Below are 22,338 nucleotides of genomic sequence, written 5' to 3'. Positions count from 1 at the left end.
TGTCAGCTCCATCCTTATCTTCTGGACAGCCCTTATCATCCAGAGATGTGACTGGAGGAAAGTGACCATTGGAGGCTCGCTTCTTATAGTTTCTCCCCCTTATAATGTTAATTAGGTGATGAGTATCCTACATGATTTTTTTCCCCTCCCACTTAGAATAAAAATGTTAAGAAGTTATCTTTTTCATAATGTTGATGCACATTTTGCTGTGTGTGTCTAGAGTCATGAAACCACATTCCTTTTGTTTCCCTAGGGCATGAAAGGGGCCAAAGGGTTGGCTTCATTCTCCGTACGTATCTTCTGACTCCAGCAGAGCCTGAGCTCCCCTTTACTTTGACATTGATTTACTTTGCAACCACAGGACCTGGCAGTCTGTTGGTTAATTCTTTCTGTTTTATTTTTGAACTGCAGACATGCGAGCTGATTCAGTATGTGCAGGATCACAGTCGTAAGTACCCACCTAGAATGCTTCCCCCAGATGTCAGCATTCATAGAAGAAAAGCAGTGAATTCTGCACTCAAAGTTGAGACAATTTACCAGCCAGTTTTTTAAAATTAGAGATGTCACTGCATATATTTGGAGGTGGCGTAGACTGGTGCCCCCTCTCTGGCTGCCAGCATGGAAACATGTTCCAAGCATTAAGATTTCTATGGTGCTTTTAATCAGGGGGAAATGGAACTAACTCTCCTGTGGTGAAATCGATCAATGGAGAGTCACATTAAACTTTTTAAAATGATTAATCCCTGACAATAACTGATTCAATAAGGACTGAATTTAGTTGGTATGAAAGGGCCAGCCTTGCCAAGGAGGGTGTCCTGGTGGGTGGGAGCCCTCACTTCTGTTCATCATTACTCCCTCTCTGAGAAGGTGTGCTTGATTTAGCTAGACTTACTTGGTTGTAAAATGACTTGTTCTGCCTATAGTTCTTTACTCTCTGTCAAAATTTTAAAGGCAAAATGGTGTTTTGATTTGGCAAATGCTCTTTTCAATTAGCTTTGAGATCCTTATAGCAACCTCTTCCTCAGAATAGTAATGTCAGTATCCAAGGAATTCCATAGACAAGTTGAGAAGGCTCTTTAACAATCATCTGCAAATGAGCAGTAACTTCCCAAATAAACACTAGGACTGAAAAGGGTGTCAACATTCCCACAAGGCATTTGGCGGGAGAAAAAATAGATGAATTCGAGTCTGTTTCTGTAGAGAGCCTTGGTCTCAAAAACAAAGACTTTTCAAAGCTTTGAATGCAGTGCTAATTGGCCTTTTGGTAGCAGAATGGAATCATTTGTAATGGGAGTCAAATCTATGCCTTGGGTCTGAAGATTGGTTGCTTTGGGGCTGCATTGACACAGCAGTAGGCATTCTGACCTGGGAGCTATGTGAACTGTGATGACTCACAGATTCAAGTGTGATGAGGCCTGATGACTCACAGATTCAAGTGTGATGAGGCCTGATCTTTTTAAAATTTGATGGGTTCAGTGCAAAATTACAAATACAGGAGTTCCGGTCATGGCACAGCAGAAACGAATCTGACTAGGAACCATGAGGTTGCGGGTTCAATCCCTGGCCTCACTCAGTGGATTAAGGATCTGGAGTTGCCATGAGCTGTGGTGTAGATCACAGATGTGGCTCAGATCTGGCATTGCTATGTCTGTGGCATAGGCTGGCATCTGTAGCTCTGGTTGGACCCCTAGCCTGGGAACCTCCATATGCCACAGGTGTGGCCCTAAAAAGAAAAATATATATATATATATATTAGATGCAAAACTATTTTGAAAGTGTCCTTTGGAGCAAGAAAGAAAATCACAACCTATAATTTGTGCCTATTGGAAAAGCAAGTGATCACATGGCTAGGAGCCCTTCTCAAGGCTTTGCAAGGAGCCCCACGGGTGAGAAGTAGAGAGCAGTACTGTCTAGAACTTTCTGCAATGAAGATGTATCCTCGGCTTCTGATGTGTAAACACTAGTCACATGGGACTTTGAGTACTGAAAGATTGAGAATTCAGCCCAAAAGAAGCTGAATTTATTTCATTTAATTTTAATTAATTTCAATGTAAATAGTTACATAAAGCTATTGGCATTCGTATTGGACAGTGCAGTCCTGAAGCTTAAGCTTCATTTGCTTCAAAGTAAATCCACCTCTGATGTTTATATAGCTATATAATTGATAGCTATAGATATCCACATGGGAAATTGTAAAGAGAGGTTTTGACTTTCCAAATCCAGTTCACCTCTCTGCAAGATAACGTTCTCTCTCAGGCAGAGGTCCTTTCCTTCTGACAGCCAGCTACACACCACTGATTTATGACTCTCGCACTTCTCCCATCCCATCCCCTGTGGAAGGAACTGTGATTTTACCAAGATGCTAGATCTGTCTGCATTTCTACAAACGCTATTTGTTGCCTTGCTTTTTGAGTCTGCCATGATTTCTTACATGGTACAGAACCCTGCTCTCCTACCAAATAATAACCCAGCCTCTTTTGTTCTTCTTCCCCAGCTGGAAGACGTGGTGAGTAATCTTTATTTACAGCATATTGTAATCAAGCTCCAAAATGTCGTGCATCTGGAAAGATGAGTTAGCACAATGTGTTGCCTGCCAAATTGTATAAATTTTATCTGGACTCTCTTTGCTGCTTCATCCTGGCAGCAGCAGCCCTGCCTCCAATAAATCACTCGAGTTGAAGCTGAGTCTCACAGCTCTTTGTCAGCCAAGGGGTTTGATTTTTAATTATTAATATTTGAATGACTAACATTACCATTTACAGTACCAGTCGATTTTTTATAATATTTCTCCCTCCATTTTCTCTCTTTGTTTGTCGTATTGTCTCTATAGTCTACTGGTTAGGGATTAAGATGCAAAGAGCAAAAGTCTAGAGAAAAAAGGTAGGGATGATCAGATAGCAAGCAAGCTGCCTGTGTAGTTCAGAGAGTGCTAAAATCTATGGAGCACATGGCTGATGTTACTTACTGACATGGCTTGATATCCTTCTGAACTGGTTTCTAGGTGTATTAAAAATGTTTATTCCATGATGCTTCTGTATAAACCCGTAATCACCCTCTATATCTTTACACCTTTGTACCTTTTGTGTAAACCCATCAATCCATGCCCTGATTGCTTGTTCACTCATTCAACAAATATTTATTGAAGGTCTGTTATATGCCAATGTCTGTCGCAGACACTGGGGACACAGGGCTGAATAAGAGGGACAGAATTCCTGACTCTAAAAGCTTCCATTCTAGTGGAGGATCCAGATAATAAATAAACAAATGAAAGAATTGTAGCATCTTTTAGCTGCTATGAAAGAGATAAAGAATGAGATGGTCTGTCACAGAATAACGTTAGGGAAGGAGAAGAAGTGTCTTTGGAAGGAGGGCTTCTCTTTGAGGCAATGACATTGAAATTTGGATGAAGAATAAAAAGAAGCCAGCTTTGCAAGAACCAGGCAGGTAATCCTGCAAGTGCAAAAGCCATGATACACCCAGGCATTTTCTAGGAACTGACAGAAGCGCAGTGTGACTGAGACACGGTGAGAAGGGGGAGATGGCTCGTGTAGAAGTAGAGAGGTAAGCAGTTCCCAAATCACGCTGGGCTTTGTAGGTTATATAATGAGGAGGATGGATTTTATTCAACTTGAACTGGGAGGGTATTGAAAAGTTTATTGAAAGTATTGAAAGCGGGAACATAAACTGATGAATAATTTTTTAAAGATTATTTGGGCTGCTGTGGAAGAGTAGATTGTAGGGGGGATGAGCGTAAAAGCCAAAGGACTAGTGTTGGGGGAGGGGCTGTGTGGAGCCATTCCAGGCAAACATGGCAGCGGCCTGGATGGGCCACCATTTCCTGGGTGGTCATCACATGGCAAGGGTTCGTTTGCCTTCCTCCTTCCTCATCATCACCTGCTCTCTGCCAAGCAACAACAAGTATGTTGGGGACCCACCCTTGGAGAGGGACCTCCCTGGAGCCACCCTCATCCAGGCCAGCATTTCTCAGAAGCTTCAGGGTCCTGGCAGCAAGCTGAATTAGCCCTTAGGTGTTTTTTTCCTGAAAACTTGAATTTTTTCTTATCTTCAGCCAGTGCTATATTTTTTTCCTTTATCTCTAAATTACAGTGGAAGCTGCCTCATTGTTACTGCTCTCATTGTTCCCATATAAAGCAGAAGCCCAAACAAAAAGCTGGCAGAACCACTGTTGTGTTTGGTCATCCTTCTTCTCATTTTTTAAATTGCAAAACTGACCTGACCTCAATTTTTTTTAAAATATCTACTCAGCCCACTAAATGTGACTCAGAGGCTAATAACCTCTGTTCTGTCTCCATGGAGATGCACAGTTGGATAGGGGTTGAATATTTAATCTTCCTTTTACCTATGAAGGTCTTGGAGTCCAGAACAAGAAGGAGATAATAACCTAGGTGATGAGGCCCAGCTGAGAGGGGGCTCTGCCTCCTGGGGCAGCCTGGCCGGCCTGGAGGGTATGAGTCCCGAGCTTGCCTGTGAAGAGCTGACTTACTGGCCTCCGAATGATAGGAGGCCCCCGCAAACAGGAGAGTCACCTAGATTTCCTTTTACCAACAAACATATCAACACCAGGCATCTTACCGATTATGAAAGTTCAGTTCTTCTTACAGCTGTTGCAAAGGCCTGTCCTTTGTCTGGTCCTTTTTCATTCAACATTTACATACTCTTTGATATATGGCAGGGACTAATAATCTGACAGATCAAGAGAGAGACCATTTCTGTCTTCACACTTCATAAAGTACCGGGAGAGGCAAACCTTAATAGATAATTAGACAAAGATCTCTGACTGTGTTAAGTGCAGGATACTGGGATTTGAATGAATGAATCAGGATGAATGAATAACTCTAAATACATTCAAGTTGAACAATTCTAATTTGAAGTTTCTCTAACTAATAAGGCATATTTATTGGTTAAACTTTCATTCCTGTTAAGTAAAATTTATCAGTTGAAACTTTCCTTATTCTTTTAAGTAACTCAGCTCTTCTCTCTCACAATGAGTAGTTCTGTAATAGTAATAGTCATGATAAACATTAATTGAGTATATGCTATGTGCCAGGCATTGTTGTCCTAAGTGCTTTACCTGTGTTAATTCATTTAATCCCCAACATAGGCCTCCAGAGTGAGTGCTAGCTAAGACTGTCATTTTAAAATGAGCAAATCAAGGAGTAGATAAGTCCCAATCTGCCTGAAATTATCAACAAAGCTTTCACATCCATCCAATTTTTTGGGGGGAGGGGGGTGTTTTTGTTTTTTGTCTTTTGTCTTTTTAGGGCCACTCCCACAGCATATGGAGGTTCCAGGCTAGGGGTCAAATTGGAACTGTAGCCACCAGTCACAGCCAAAGCGACTGCAATGTCGGATCTGAGCCTTGTCTGCAAGCTGTATCACAGCTCACAGCAACGCCAGTTCCTTAACCCACTGAGCGAGCCAGGGATCCGACCCACATCCCGGTGGATACTAGTCTGGTTCATCAACCACTGACAGGAACTCCCACATCCATCCCTTTTTAACCCCTGTTACATTTCCTCACTTAAGTAACAAATGTATGTGTTAGTTTATTTAACAAAGTTCCAGCAAGAAACATGATATCATTGATCCGTAGGTAAAAGGGCATATCCATGACCTATTTTTTAGAAGGAATTTTAGTAATAGCTTAAAACTTTTATTAAAACTCAAATTCAATTATAGACTTTTTCTTGTGCCTTATTTTGTGTATCAAAGTATAGTTGATTTACAATGCTGTGGTAGTTTCTGGTGTACAGCAAAGTGATTTAGTTATACATATAAATATTATTTTTCATGTTCGTTTTACATTATGGTTTATTACAAGATATTGGATATAGTTCCCTGTGATGTACAGTAGGATCTTGTTGTTTATCTATTTTATATATATAGTGGTTTGCATCTGCTAACCCCAAACTCCTAATTTATTCCTCCCCCAACCCCTTTCCCCTTTGGTAACCATAAGCTTGTTTTCTATGGCTCTAAGTCTATTTCCTAAATAAGTTCATCTTGTGCTTTATTTAAAAGAGCAAAGTCAGTTTTTAGAATATCAATTTTAATTATTCAAGATTTGAATATTCAATATTTGTTGTTTTACTATGAGTCATTGCTATTTAATGATTTCGTGTTTATGTATTTTAATATTTAACGTCTCAAATTACTTCACCTTCTATGTGTGTATCGTTTTTTCCATTTTTAAGCGAGTGCTCATGTTCTGGCCTTTTAGGAGAACCGCGGTGCCCAGCACATCCCACTGAGCTGGTGTTTATGCTGGACCAGTCCCGGGGTGTCACGGAGCCGGAGTTCCTACGGATGAAGGAGATGATGTCATCCCTGCTGAGTGGCCTCCGGGTCCGGGAGAACCACTGCCCTGCGGGTGCGCGCGTGGCTGTGCTCTCCTATGACTCCCACGCCAGGCTCCTCATCCGCTTCTCCGATGCCTACAAGAAGGACCGACTCCTCAGGGAGATCGAGGCCCTCCCTTACGAGCGGTCCTTGGCTGCCAGGGACATCGGCAAGGCCATGAGGTTTGTCTCCAGGAACGTCTTCAAGCGGATGCTCCCAGGGGCTCACACCAGGAGAATCGCCACGTTCTTCAGCAGCGGCCAGTCCAATGACGCGCAAACCATCACCTCAGCCGCCTTGGAGTTCAGCGCTCTGGACATCATCCCGGTGGTGATCGCCTTCACCAACGTGCCCTCTGTCCGGCGCTCATTTGCGGTAAGAAGATCAGCCTGCCCTGTTAACTTGTCTTTATTTTGTATTCGGAGGCATTTACAAGAAAGGGCAGAGCTTTCTTAGTAAGTTTTATTACTAAGTACCAGGAACCTGCCAAGCCCTTTATAGGCATCATCCTGCTTAGTTCCCAAAAGAAGTAGGTATGAGGTGGGGATCATTGTTATTCCCACTGTCCAAAATAGGACGCTTAGTTGACTCAGATGCCCGGGTTCACACAGCTGACAAGTGGCAACATAAGGGCTGAATCCAGGCCTGCTAGTCTAGTGCTTCTCCAAAGAACGCTCTGAGTTGCCTCTGAGTGTAAAGATACTAAATCAAAATGGCCAATAACTATTCATGGATGTCACTGATGTGGCCAGGGTGGTGGTCACTGCTGCACAATGGAAACCAATAGACTGATTTTATAACTTCACCAATTATGTAACTTCAATTTTTGCAAAGGAAAAACGATTCCAGTTATAGCTTCTTAGGTTGAGGATTAAAATCTTACTGTGCAGCATTTCTTTTTTGGGGTTTTTTTTCTTCATTTTTTAAAGGTTTATTGAAATATAGTTGATTTACAACTATGTATCATTTCTAAATAAACCACCTGGGATCACAGCAACTTTTTTTTTTTTTTGGCCATGCCCAAGGCATGTGGAAGTTCCTGGGCCAAGATGGAACCTGTGCCATAGCAGTGGCGCAAACCACTACAATGACAACACCAGACCCTTAACCTGCTGTGCCCCAAGAGAACTCTGATCACAGCAACCTCTAAAACACCCTATCAGTACAGCCTCAGTGGCAGGGCTTTCTTACAAAACACCTTGCTAGACCCAGCAGAGTGTCCTCGTCATCAGTGAACATGGATGTTTGTTTTGTTTTGTGCTTTGTTCTCCATTTGTGGGGAAACCATGAGGAGGGGCCTCAAGCAGCCACAAAGGATGTTGGAAGATACAGCCTTAACCAAAAGGACAAGCAGTTGAAAAATTATTTCATGTAGAGAGAGGGAAGAAAGAAGCAACTGAGTCACTGTCTTCCAGTGTGTGGAAGATCATTACTGGAGAAAACTAGCCAGTCAACTCCAAGATAGCAAATCCCTTATTAGAGAAACTAGGAGTCATAGCAGTGGCAAATTCCAGATTAGATTTAAGTAAGAACTTTCTCAAGGCAAGATTGATTTACATTGTCATGGGCCGAATGGCTAGATGGAGGTGGTCAAGACAGTATCTTTCTCTGAAGGCCTTTTGTAGGGGTGGACACTCACCTGGTAAGGGTGACTTCTATCTTTCCTGAAGATTGGAGGCTAGGATTGACTGGTTTTATAAGGCCCTTTCCAGCTCCCTAATTTTCTGTAAAAGTGTTAAAATAAGCAGACCAGATTGAAATATAGTACACCTCCATAAAATATGGAAAGCAGTGCCGTCTGTCCAGAACTGGCTTAAAGATGAAATGATGTAACTTTGTGTACCAGTGCCTAGGTCTTAGTAACCACTCAATCATGGGAGCTTTTGCCTTGATTATTATTGTTATCAGTTGCTTGATGCTGAACTAAAATCCCTTTAACAATGGTAAAGTCTAGATTGTAAAGGAGCCAAAATGGCTATTAGTATCATTGAACTAAGGCAGAATTATGCAAATGAATAGGCTGATGTATGCGGCTCAGGAAAAAAAAAATGCGCATAAATTAGAAGACTGGGGCCAGGCTATGCAAATGAAGTTGCTGTGAGAAGAGCAGCTCAAAAATTCTGTCAGTGATTTGGTTACACGCAGGATCCTCCTGATTCCCTCAGTTTATTGGGAGCCTGCATTGTTCTTTGGCTTTATTTATTCACAAAACAGGAAATAACTTAATATCCTGATACAAATAATTGATGGAGCTTATGATAGAAATTGAAAGAGATGCAATTCCACCCACCCACTCAAAAATATGTGCATAGCGTATAACTTAAGAACACGTATTTTGTTAGGTTTTTCTTTTAAACTTTGGAGTGTTAACAGTCCCACTTAGAGATACTACCCAAATCAATTAGACTCTTTGCTCCTTTCTTGAAGGAGTTTTTGTCAAAAAAGCACCAATAAAGTTTCAAATTCTTGACAGTGACTCTCATAAATCAGAGCAGTATTGGCCCCCAGCATCCCTGGGGCTGAAGAAGTTGGATGCAGACAGAAGTCAGAATTGGTCCCAAAGTTCATTCAGCCAACAAATGTTGGATAAGCAGCTCAGATATACCAAGTGCCACCCTGGGCTCTGGGGACATAAGAGTAAAGTAGAAAACCTTAGAGGGCAGGGCTATGCAGGGTTGTCTAGAAGGGCTAAGGACAAGTTGGTGGGAACCCAGTACCTGACATTTCAGAAGAGAGATTGTTACTGCTCTTCCATTTCCCAACACTTTCTTTCTTTTGTCCATTCTCTTCAAGTGTAGGTAAATATAACCTACACTTAAACTGTCATTTGTTATTTTAAGAACAAAACTCAAAATTGTAATGGCACAATGAATTTTTATTTAGAGGCCGTATTACAAAACCCTCATTTGCTTCATAACCATTACAACTTTTCTACATCTTAATTCATCTAAGAATTCAGGAGACTCCAGATGAAATTTTGGACCTGTGTAAACACATGTGGCAGGTCTCAGAAACAGCTACTCTGACAACATGGGCTCATTTTCCTATGTTTCTGAGCAAAAAGATCATGGTCACCATCTTGGAAGTTTTTCATGATGGTCTGAAAGCCATTTTTGATTGGAAAAACCTTAATCTCAGGTCTTTTTTAATTTATGTGGCAATTATCTCTTTATTCTAGTGAAATTTTGCTTGCTGCACATTAAAAATTCTAATGTAGGAGTTCCCGTCATGGCTCAGCGGTTAACGAATCTGACTAGGAACCATGAAGTTGCGGGTTAGATCCCTGCCCTTGCTCAGTGGGTTAATGATCCGGCATTGCTGTGAGCTGTGGTGTAGGTCACAGACGCGGCTCGGATCCCACGTTGCTGTGGCTCTGGAGTAGGCTGGTGGCTACAGCTCTGATTAGACCCCTAGCCTGGGAACCTCCATATGCCATGGGAGCGGCCCAAGATATGGCAAAAAGACCAAAAAAAAAAAATCTAATGTAGGGTATATTTCCCTTTCTAATGTACTTATAAAAATACATCCTTTTTAGCTAGCCTTATTTTTTTTCCTTTACTTTGTTATTTAGCAGTGCAGGTGAGAGAAACATTAGGTGTAATAGTTGACATTATAGATTATTTTAATGGCAGAGCTGAAATTGGGGAGGAGAGAGTGTCAGGGGAAACTTTAGCACTTTGAGCACCCAACCTTTTTATTCTTAAAAAGATTTCCTTTGTCAATAGAGAACTGTTTAAATAAAGAAGATTACACAGAGTATTGATGGTATTGTTTCTGAAATGAACCAATTTATGGAGCCCCATGATGTTTAGAAAGGAAAGAACAAAGTAACAGCCAGAACCATTTGCTATCACCCATCAGTGGATCTTCCAAGCTGGTGTATTCTTTGATACCATAGGAATATGAGCAATAAGAAAAGTGAACCATACAACCCTTTCATTTTAAATCTCCAACCCACATATATCCTGGAGAATTTTTTCTGTACCCATTGGTGATCCCATGAGTGATCTCAAAATCCACATCTGCCAAACTTTATGGCTGAGGAGATTACTTGAGGGTGGGGGTTGCAGAGCACAGACCCCCTGTGGACTCTCTTCATTTAAAAAAAAAAAAAAACACTCTAGAGTCAATGAGTAGAAGGTATGGCTTTAGGTTGACACCAACATGTTGATAGGTGATTAAAAGTGAAGCCTGTGCTCCCTTTGGCAGCACATATACTAAAATTGGAAAAATACAGAGGTTAGCATGGCCCCTGTGCAAGGATGACATGCAAATTCATGAAGCATTCCATATTTTTATGGAATACTACTCACCCACAAAAAAGAACAAGATAATGCCATTTGTAGCAACATGGATGGAACTAGAGATCCTCATACTAAGTGAAGTAAGTCAGAAAGAGAAAGAAAAATACCATATGATATCACTTATATCTGGAATCTAATATATGGCACAAATAAACCTTTCTACAGAAAATAAACTCATGGACTTGGAGAACAGACTTACAGTTGCCAGGTGGGGGCAGGGGGGAGTGGGATGGACTGAGAGTCTGGGGTTAATAGATGCAAACTATGGCCTTTGAAATGGATAAGCAATGAGATCCTGCTGTATAGCACTGGGGACTATATCTAGTCACTTATGACGGAGGATAATATGAGAAAAAGAATGTATATATGTAAATGTGACTGGGTCACTTTGCTGTACAGTAGAAAATTGACAGAACACTGTAAACCAGTTGTAATGGAAAAAATAAAAATCACTTTAAAACATTTAAAAAATAAATAAATAAATGTGAAGCCCAAGTTATCAGCTAGTACCAGTGCCAGAAGAATGGAAGTTGCCACATTGTAGACACATAGAACACAAACTAGTGAACACAGGCAGCAGTCTCTGGGTGACATGAAGAGATCACTCAGCCATCAAGGTTGCACATGCAGGAAGTGGAAGGTAGGTCTTATTTGGGAAAAGCAAAGTTTAAACTACAGGTATCCATATTCCACCCCTCTCCAGGCTCGTGTTTCTCATTTGTAAAATGATGGGATCAAGTTATGTGGTCTCTAAAATTTCTTCTAACTCAAGCATTCTCTGATTTTTTTTTTTCTGGACCCTGATGGTTGGCAGTAAGAAACTCCTTTGCGCTTACAGATGGCCTGATCCATGCTCTCTGATTTTGGTCTCCTGAGCTGTCATCACAATCCAGATGAAGCAATGACACAGTTCACTGGAGACATTGCCTGGCATTAAAAAAAAAATCCATTAATAATTCAGACTAATTGTGTCTGCTGTTGGATCAGTCAAGAGCCAAGACTCTGTGCTTACAGGTCACTGGAACCAATGGGAATTCATGTGCACAGAGAACCAGTGAGCTGGGCATGTTTTCATGAAGACACTGAGTCATCAGGAGGGACATCTCCACAGGGAGCTCCATGTTCCTCTGCAAAATGTCCTGCTGCCTGACCATCACAGTCTTTTCCTTTTGTGTCTTCTCTAAACCACCCAGTGCTCACATATATTCTCATTCCATTTCTTCCCTCTCAATCTTTGTGGGACACCATACCTTCCTTTCTCTATATATTTGTGCCTAGAAATTTAGCTTATTCCCCCCTGAGTCTCACCCTCCAAGGCAGACAGCTTGTGAAGGCAAACACAGTGGTCTCCAGGGAGGAATTTTGGTGAGCATGGATTTCTCTTCTCTAATACACAGAAGAATAAAAGATGTGCAGAAACAGCGATAACCTTTAGGGATCCCCCTCCACCTCCCCTTCCCATGTCTCTTGTTCCTCAGTGAACAAGACAGAAGATTGCCAGCCTATGGCTCTGACCATACTCGCCACCAACATGGGGAGACACAGTGCCCTCTGGACCCCAGTTCTGAATTCCTGTCCATCCCTGGTGCAGTCTGCTCTGCTGAGAGAGATGGAGTCACCCTGTATCAATACAGCTGCCAGAGCCTATCTCCATGGATAAAGTATGGGAGGGAAACTTCCTTCCTGAGAAAGAGAGGAATAAGCCAGTCGGGTTCACAGGAGAAGACAGATGTCATATGAGGCGTATCTGAGGCATTGGTAGGATCATGCCCACAGTATTCTTCAACTGTCAGTGATCTCCTGGGTTATTTAAATGACAAGCTGGTTATTCTTCCTTGTTTGGAGCCTCCATATCTTCTGCCTCTCCAGAATTCCTCAGGGAATTTACTAATGATAGGGCTAAATTGGAAAGGTTGGGGAATTGTTCAAAGAGCCACCTGAATGTGGCTCTAAGTCTGCACTTCAAAGCCAGGGTCCATGCCTGGCTCACGGAGGGAACTCAAAGTCAGTTCTAAAGCACCTCTGTTACAGGATATTGAGTAGAGTTCCCTGTTCTATACAGTATGTCCTTGTTGGTTATCTATTTTAGATATAGTAATGTTTGTATGCTAATCCCAAATTCCTAATTTATCCCTCCCCCTTTCCCCTATGGTAACCATAAGCTTGTCTTCTATGTGTGCGAGTCTATTTCTGTTTTGTAAATAACTTCATTTGTATCTTTTTTTAGATTCCACATATAAGTGATATCATATGATATTTGTCTTTCTCTGTATGACTTGTTTCACTTAGTGTGATAATCTCTAGGTCTATCCATCTTGGGCCAAATGGCATTATTTCATTCTTCTTTGTGGCTAATATTCCACTGTGTGTGTACATGTGTGTGTATGTATGTATGTATATATGAAACCAACACAACATTGTAAATCAGCTAATAAAAAAATAAACATCTTAGACCAAAAAAAGAAAGAAAGAGAAAAATGTGCTGTGCAATTGTTTGGTGATGGAAATTTGAGGGTCAACATTAAAAAAAGAATTTTAAGAAAAAAATAAAGCACATCTGTGATTTCACACAGTTGTCTGGAACTTGGGGGGAGGGGTGTCTCTGGTCCTTTTCCCTAAATGGCTTCCTTGTCCAGTGTCTTTTGCTCAGTCCTTTAAACTTTCTTTGAGCTTCAGTCTGCTCATCTGAAAAGGAAGGATGATGACCTTCAGAATGAACTCACTGAGCTGTTGAGATGCTGGGGATGGAAGTGCTTTGTGGTCTCTGATGACTCACATGGCATCCACCTGATGCCACTAAGTGCTTTTCAATTATGCAATCATGTAGTGCCCATAGTTGCCCTCTTAGGGAGTAGTGTGGGTATTCTGTTGCACAAATGAGGAAACAGAGACAAAGCCACTTGCCATCCAGCTAAAGGGAGAGTCTCAGGTTAAACCCAGGCAGTGCTCTTAGACCCCCTGTCATGCTGCACCCTGTACCCTCTGAGAGGGAGGAGACCTATTGCTCCCTGCAGATCTCAGCTCTGTGGACCATCATGGCAGGTTCCTGCAGCCCCACTTATGATGCTCTTCTTTCTCTGCTTCTGCTTCTTGCAGATTGACGACACTGGCACTTTCCAAGTCATCACAGTTCCATCCGGGACCGACTACACGCCAGCCCTAGAGGGACTCCAACGGTGCACTTTTTGCTATGGTGAGACCCAGAGAGAGGCTGTAACTTGATCCAGTCCCTGAAGCACAGTGAGTCACCACTGGCAGGAGTGGCTGAAACTTGGCAGCAGGGATGCAGTGGCCTTGGGAGGATCTCCCAGGGGTTCTGGGCTCCCTTGCCACACAGCCTCATCCACAGCCAGAGCCTTTAGCTCAGGGGGTGTGTTGTGCAGCTTCCAGGAAACAGTAATAATTTTTAGAGGAGTTCCCATCATGGCTCAGTGGAAACAAATCTGACTAGCTTCCATGAGGACTCAGGTTCGATCCCTGGACTTGCTCCGTGGGTTAAGGATCTGGCGGTGCCCTGAGCTATGGTGTAGGTCACAGATGTGGCTTGGCATTGCTGTGGCTGTGGTGTAGGGCAGCGGCTACAGCTCCAATTCAACCACTAGCCTGGGAACCTCCATATGCTGTGGGTGCAGCCCTAAAAAGACAAAAAGCAAAAATTTAGAAAAACTTAGCCTGCCCCATTGCCCAAGCTTTTCATGCTGTAAAGTATATTTATGGGTTTTCTAAATCCCAAATGTTCACGACCTCAAAGAAATGCTTTACAGAAGGAGTGGTACATAGCAGCAATTCATACATTTCTCATTGGAAAGAGGCTTTCTGGACTCCCAGATATGACACATCAAAAGCATCTACAATGCTGATTGGGCTTTGCTTGTTTTTTATACACAATCTACAGGTCTAGCTGAAGAACTAGCTGGACCAGTATTTGGGTATTCTGATAATTTGAATGTTCTAATAATTATGAAAGTGATGGAAGCCATTGGGGTTACTGGTGAGTGTGATAGCTAAGTTATCAGACATTCATTACTAGCCACGAACCGGTCTAATTGCTTTATAAAACGTTGATGGTGGCAACAATGGTAGTTAATACTTACAGTATTGGATATATTGTATTCCAAGTACTCCCCTAATTGTTTCATTCAATCCTGATAATCACCCTAAAACATTTGAACAGTTCTTAGTGCCACTTTGCAGATGAGATGAAAGAGTTGGCTCACAGCAGGATCAAAACCCAGAGAGCTGGCTTGAGAACTCCTGCCAGTTATGAGTACTACAGAGCCTGTACACTGCTCCCTGAAACTCTGCATTTGGCCTTGAAGAAAATGTTTAATTCTCCTCCTCCTCCTTCCTATGAGTCAGTGAAATGCTAGTGCTTGCCACATGAGTGACTTCACAGGGAGTTGGTAGCTCCGAGGGAGAAGGGGATTTCTCCTAATAACCCCCTCTTCCTTCTGTTTTTCCCTCTGATCATATCTCTCCTTCCCTCCACAATTGCACACTGTTGTCAGGCTCTGGTAGTCTGACCCACAGCAGTTAGGGTGCTCACCACACTGTGGGCAGCTCCATCCCCCTTGAGCTCTCAACTGTGCGCTCAGACATATCAGGGACACATGCCCTGGAATGTTGTGAGGTCAGAAGCTGCATATGTGTGTCTGGGGATAGATTTTTGGCTCCATCTCTTGGCTTAAACCTTTGTTTTGTCTCTGAGGCATATAGTGTAAGGTATTTTGGCCGTCGTTTCCTGCAATAAAGAGACCCCACAAAACTGATCAAATAGGCAGCCTGTTCTCCCTGATTTTAGAAAATACCTTGCACTTAGGTGACTGTGCTGATCATTAAACAGCATCATCAAATTTTACTGCATTTCAAGAAGGTAAGTATAATTTGTTCAGAGCTATATCTTTATTGAGTCTGTGAGCAAGACTGAAATTCTGAAGTTTCCTGCTTCCCCTAGGATCAGCGTTCTGGTTATTAATCTTTCATCTCATAGCTATTATTCATGGCCAGGCACTTATCTAAGTACTAACTGTCCCCATGTGTGTTTTTCCATCTCTTTTTCTTGTTTTTGGCCTTTAACCATCAACTGTTGTTAGAAACCTAGGATTGCAGACTATCAGCCCTGGAAGGACTCTCTGGGCAAATCTGATCCAACCACCTCATTGTGCAGAACTGGGGCCCATTAGTGGCTTGGACGGGGCATCCAGGATGTTTGTAACTGGGAACTACAAGACTATATCTTGGCCTTCAGGCATCTTGGCCTTCAGGCCAAGGGGCATCCCACTGCTGTACACGTGGCCTTGTTCTAAACTCTACAACACCTCTAGAAATACCAGTGTATCCTTAGGCCAAATGATTTTACATTCCTGCCCTGGGACTCTCAGTAAAATTAGAAGATGAGATGACCTCTAAGATCCTTTCATTTCTAATTTATCTTTTTATTCCTCTGAATATTCATTGTGATCAGATTCAATAAAATTCACTCTCTGCTTTAATTACAACACCGTTTTAAAATGATATGCATATTTATTTAAATGACCTCATATTTTATGAAAGCCCATTAGCATGCACTATTTATATTCATTTATTTAACAAACACATACTGAGCTGTCAACTAATAGGCACTTTGGACAAATATGAGTGGTAGTTTGCCTTTAATGTCTCGAAAAAGACACTGAATTACAAATCTTTTTGAAATTGAAATAAAAGATGCATTGCTTTTTTACTCTTTTTAAGTAGATTACTTTTTATAGTAGTAGTGTGCACAGGATAAGGGCCATTGGTTTAACCTGTGTACTGGCAGTTAAAGAGATCATTCGTTTTTATGTCATGACACAGTATCCGCATACAAGCACAAAACGAATTGTCCACTTCAATCTTTATACACTTAAGACACAGCCAAGTGGAACTTCTGTTGAAAGTAGTTTAATTTAAAAAAGTCAGATAGCATTAGGGAATGGAGTTCAAGACACAGGCTGATAAAATCTGTACTTTTGGGATCAAGATGCAGACCACGTACTAGGAAATCTTCCTGTTGCTGATCATCTCAAAGGCATTCAGTTACTATTTTAACATCAAAGATTATGCAGATTGAAAATGTCAAAATATTTTGAGATGCTATCTTTCCTTTTCTGTCCTTTTCTGTTTAGTAACTCCAAGTGACTTTTGGTCTGCAGATGTGTGCAAGCCGGATGCTTCCTGCGATCAAGCCAGACCACCCCCTGTGCAATCTTACATGGATGCTGTGTTCCTTCTGGATGGCTCCCGGCACATGGGAGGGGCAGAATTTGAAGACATCAGAGGCTTCCTGGGAGCCCTGTTAGATCACTTCGACATCACCCCAGAGCCCGAGACCTCTGTCACTGGAGACCGGGTGGCCCTCTTAATCCACGCTCCCCCCAACTTCCTGCCCAACACTCAGAGGAGTCCCGTTAAAACTGAGTTCAATCTCACCACCTACAGGAGTAAACGCCTCATGAAGAGGCATGTGGAAGAGTCAGTTCAGCAACTCAGTGGAGAAGCTTTTATTGGTCATGCCTTACAGTGGACTCTAGACAATATCTTCTTCAGGACACCCAACCTAAGAAAAAACAAAGTCATTTTTGTGATATCTGCTGGGGAAACCAGTCACTTAGACCAGGAAATCCTAAAGAAAGAATCCTTGCGAGCCAAGTGTCAAGGTTATGCCCTGTTTGTGTTTTCCCTTGGCCCTTCTTGGAACGACCAGGAACTTGAAGACCTAGCCAGCTACCCTTTGGATCACCACTTGGTTCAGCTTGGCCGCATTCATAGGCCTGACCACAGATATGGCGTGAAGTTTATGAAGGCTTTTATAAGCTCAGTCAGACGTAAGTCATAAAATCTCTTCTTTGTACATTAAGCATATACTTGGTATTCCCCAAAGAAGAGTTGATGAGCTGACATGGTTTCTTGGAAACCTCTGTTTTCAAGGGCATTTCAGGGTCAGAAAGAAAAATATGTAGTGGTGGATAGTGGAGGGAGGAAGCCTCTGATTTCCAAGCACTAAATTTTCTGGCTCATCTTTTTTATACCTCTGGTTCCTATGGAGAAGCAATCATAACAGGCAGTTGCTTGCATATCTGTCTGCATGACAGCACAGGCTGGGGGCGTGTAGTCACAGCCTGGGTGTTTAGCTACAAAGTAGAAATCCTTGCCATGTAACACACTGCCCTTGGATGGAAAGTCTGACCCATTAACACACCAAAAGAGAGAGCCAGAGAAAAATTCAAAAGTCTGTGGCTTTGCTTTTAAAAGTTCCCCCAAAAAGGCAGAGTTTGGAGTATTAAGAGATACATTTTACCTGTCATGATGAATTATGCATCCTTGCAAAACTTTCTCAACCTTGCTAATGACTTTTTATGGTGCCAGTAATTAGTGTGTCCATAAAAAAGAAACATGGGCTGTATTTCTTCAGTGAGCTAGACTTGAAAGTATGCAATTCATTTTGAATGCATCAGGATGGATTAAAATAAGCCAACCCTTAATATGACTCTGGAGGTTGAAAAGCACTGTCAGATTTCTGATGGTGAATAGATTTTGGAGTTCAGCTAAAGAAAAGTGAACACACAGGTACCCAGGGTCGCTTAAGGGAAATTTTGACTGTGTCTCCAACTTGTCTGTGACATTACACAGTAAAACCAGTTAAGGCTGCAAAGATACTGTCCAGTCAGGGTTGGTGAGGTCTGAAGAGCCTTGGGAAATGGCTGGTGGGACTGATGTTGTGTCCTCTGGTCCTCTGCTGCTTTAGGTGTGCGTCTGCGATTGCAGGGGCAGTCTGATCTTAGAATGAAATTTATGTGGGTGGGTTCTGGAATAGAAACAAGAAAAATGAGCTGGGAAAAACAAGCTAAAAATAAATGGAGGCCAGGGGTCATTCTGAAAGAAGAAATCGCAAGGCGTTTGAAAGGGTAAAACAAAACAGCTTGAGAAACTCTGGGAAACTGGTAAAGAAACACTCCTTAGGAGGCAAAAAGTTGAAAGGATGTTAAGATGGAATTTCATTTCATAGTTCCCTAAAATTCTCAGTGGTGTTTCATGGTAACTAGTCAAATTGTTAGATTAGAGAAATGACACACCCACCACCACCACCCAGGAAAAGAGGAAGAGGTGTTTTCAGAGGAATTACCTGGAGTAGGTGAGAAATATGTAAAAAGTGCTTTTAAAAAGCTATAGCCATGATACGGTTGTACATCACTCTTCTAAAACATAGGTATCTCGAAATCTCCCATCTTTAAACTATAGCTGTCAAAGTACAAAAAGTGGAAAAGGCTTTTACACAATTACACTCAAGCCTACATGCTCCACTCCATAGCAGGCCCGAGACTCACATTCACTCCTTTAACATCACCGTATATGGATCTGGCCCCTGGTCTGAGCCATTCAGGGTTTAGATATGGGGTATCAAGGAGGGGCCAAAACAGATGTGGTCCCTGCCCTCCTGGGGGTCCTGGTCCAGCTCCCTTCCTATGTGACTCTTCTTTATTACACTGCTGTGACAGAGTTGGGTATCGAGCACAGTTCACATCAGAACTGACACAGTTTCTGAGCAAAACTGTCGACAAACAACCTGATGCTTAGGGTTAAGACAATTAAAAAACAGATGTCCATAAATGTAACAGCACAGCTGTGGCCATTCAGTCTAGAAACACACAGTCCAATCTACAACAGCAGCTTGGGAGATGGTGCTGGATCCCAGTCCAGGACAAACTGGTCTCTTAGGATGACTCTGGTCACCAGGAAGAGATTTAATTGTGTTCAATACACAGTTAAATTGAATGCTTCAAGGAAATAAAGAATGTATCAAAGTTTTGCATCAAAAAATGACTTTTGGTGTTCCCTGCTGACTCAGCAGGTTAAGGATCTTGTATTGCCACTGCTGTGGCTCTGGTTGCTGCTGTGGCATGGGTTTGATCCCTGGCCCAGGAACTTCTATATGCCACAGGTTCAGTAAAACAAAAGCAAAACAAAAAGTAGGAGTTCTCATTGTGGCTCAGCTTAATGAACCCAAATAGTATCCATGAGGTTGTGGGTTTGATTCCTGTCCTCTTTCAGTGAGTTAAGGATCCAGCATTGCCATGAACTGTAGTGTAGGTCACAGACTCTGCTCAGATCCCAAGTTGCTGTGGCTGTGGTGTAGGCCAGCAACTGTAGCTCCAATTTGACCCCTAGCCTGGGAACTTCCATATGCCTCAGTTGTGGCCCTATAAAAAGAAAAAAAAAATGGCTTTTAAATGTTTAAATGGTATGGGAAGAGGTGTGTTTTATTATTAAGAAAAATTAATATACTTCAGATGAAATGAGCCACTAATGGATTAAATCCAAGATGGTGCTGTGGTTACTACTGTGGTTAATTATAGGGACCCCATAAAGGGAATATCCTTCCCTTTGCATATTGATATTCCAGAGGAGAGAATAGAAAACAGCTATTCTGACTAGCTCATGTCAGTTAGAGGCCATTCTCTTAGGATGGCTCATGATTTCTCCTCTAATGTCTGATGGACTTTAGCAGCTAAGGGTATCTTACTGAAAAGTTGAATTCTCCACCTATACATTTGGCAGAGATGCATTTCCTAAACTCAGTTTTATAGACTTCCCTGAGAAATCTGCTTTTATCTCATATGGCCACCTTTGATGGATGTCTTCCTTTGATGGATGTTGAAAACAGTAAAGTGATGTTTTGCATACAGAGCGGATTGCTGTAAATTTTTTTTTGTCTTTTTGTCTTTTAGGGCTGCCACCCACAGCACATGGAGGTTCCCAGGCTAGGGGTCCATTCAGAGCTGAGCCTACGCCAGAGCCACAGCAACTTGAATTCTGAACCGCGTCTGCAACCTACACCACAGCTCATGGCAACGCCAGATCCTTAACCCATTGAGCAAGTCCAGGGATCAAACCTGAGTCCCCATGGATGCTCTTTGGGTTAGTTAACCGCTAAGCCACGATGGGAACTCCAGATTTCTGTAATGTTAATTGCTGCAAATAACAGTCTCCTCACATTCTTTTTTTTCTTCCTAGGTGCAATCAATAAATATCCACCAATAAATATCAAAGCTAAATGCAACAGACTCAGCTCTACAAATCCACAGCAGCCCCCAAGGCAATTGAGAAGGTATTACCCACTTGGTATTACTTGAAAAATGAATTACCCCCTCTCTTCCTCCTCTTTTTCCCCCTTTTCCCCTATCCTATTTGGACAAAATCTATCACTATGTGGTTAATATAATATAATTAATCACTGTGTGATAAATTAATCACTATGTGATTAATATATTATTATAACATCACTATGTGATAATATAATTTGAGGAAACAAGAGATAATAAAAAATGACCAGATTTATCTGAGAAAACAGAGTTTTTAAAACTAGAAAAGCTAATTGTTGAATTAAAACAAATGGTGGGACCCCCCCCACCCCCCACCCTACCAGCAGCAGTGAGCATACCTCATAACAGATCTTGGTTTCTAAGTATTATTCCCCACTAAAAGGAATCAGGGCTTCTCCAAGAAATAAGTAATCCTAGGCTGTAACAGGGAAATACAGTGTGAGCCCAGAACATTTGCTATGCTGGAAGCAAGAAAGTTGCAGAAACTAACAGTCATGTCAAAAGGTCAGAGGATTTGTCTTTTAAAAATTTGATTGAAGTATAATTGATTTACAATGTGTTAATTTCAGGTATACAGCAAAGTGATTCAATTATATATATAATATTATATATATAACTTTTATAGCATGTGTAACATATATATAAATTACATATATAATTTTTCAGGTTCTTTTCCATTATAGATTATTATAAGATATTGAGTATGGTTTCTTATGCTATACAGTAGGCCCTTATTTGTTATCTATTTTATATATAATAGTGTGACTCTGTTAATCCCAAACTCATAGTTTATCCTTTCCCCTTCTTCCCCCTGGCAACCACAAGTCTGTTCTCTATGTCTGTGAGTCTGTTTCTATTTTGCAAATAAATTCATGTGTATCATTTTTTTTTAGATTCCACATGTAAGTGATATCATATGACATTTGTCTTTCTCTGATTTACTTCACTTAGTATGATAATCTCTAGGTCCATCCATGTTGCTGCAAATGGCATTATTTCATTCTTTTTATGGCTGAGTAGTATTCCATTGTATACACATACCACAACTTCTTTATCCATTCATCTGTCACTTACTTAGTTTGCTTCCATGTCTTGGCTATTGTAAATAGTGTTGCTATGAACATTGAGGTGCATGTACCTTTTCAAATTATGGTTTTGTCACAAAGAAGCAATCTTGAAAGGATTCCCACTGGCCCAATTTTGGACAATTTGAACATCAGAAAGAATAATGATGATAATGGATTATAACACCGAATTTTAAAAATCCACAGTCTATGTGGAGACAAAAAAAAAAGAAGGGAGGAAAATTTCCTTTTTATAGAAGTATGCTAGCTAATAAATGTAGAAGTGGTAGAAATAGAAAATCGCCAATTTGTAATCCCTAATGTAATAACTGAGTCGGGCAAGCATCAAGGGATGCTAAAACAAGCAGACGACATGTTGTTGGAGGGCAGGCTATTTACAGTCTCACAGAACCCCTCCCATATTACTTCCTTATTGATTACAAAGAAGGCAGTGTACCTTTACATGGTGAGGTCTGGCATAACCCATGG

At 41.5% G+C, this 22,338-nt stretch overlaps 1 protein-coding gene and 1 non-coding gene across 2 annotated transcripts in view; both read left to right on the top strand.

The window, feature by feature from the left end:
• The window catches only part of COL6A6 (collagen type VI alpha 6 chain), a 130,049-nt gene that overhangs the window by 95,008 nt on the left and 12,703 nt on the right, over positions 1 to 22,338 (top strand). The window contains exons 29-35 of the mRNA XM_047768382.1: positions 254 to 289; positions 412 to 448; positions 2,495 to 2,506; positions 6,242 to 6,735; positions 13,761 to 13,857; positions 16,838 to 17,509; positions 20,697 to 20,790. Of these exons, the coding sequence (XP_047624338.1) occupies positions 254 to 289; positions 412 to 448; positions 2,495 to 2,506; positions 6,242 to 6,735; positions 13,761 to 13,857; positions 16,838 to 17,509; positions 20,697 to 20,790 (1,442 nt within the window). The remainder of the gene's footprint in view (positions 1 to 253; positions 290 to 411; positions 449 to 2,494; positions 2,507 to 6,241; positions 6,736 to 13,760; positions 13,858 to 16,837; positions 17,510 to 20,696; positions 20,791 to 22,338) is intronic.
• Positions 10,554 to 10,657, top strand: LOC125113920 (U6 spliceosomal RNA). Its single transcript, XR_007131633.1, has one exon. It is a non-coding gene; the product is annotated as a U6 spliceosomal RNA (small nuclear RNA).

Source organism: Phacochoerus africanus, chromosome 1 (genome assembly GCF_016906955.1).
Source record: "Phacochoerus africanus isolate WHEZ1 chromosome 1, ROS_Pafr_v1, whole genome shotgun sequence".
Lineage (NCBI taxonomy): Eukaryota > Metazoa > Chordata > Mammalia > Artiodactyla > Suidae > Phacochoerus > Phacochoerus africanus.
Note: the sequence above shows the minus strand (reverse complement) of the source record. Positions and strands in the feature narration are given on the sequence as shown.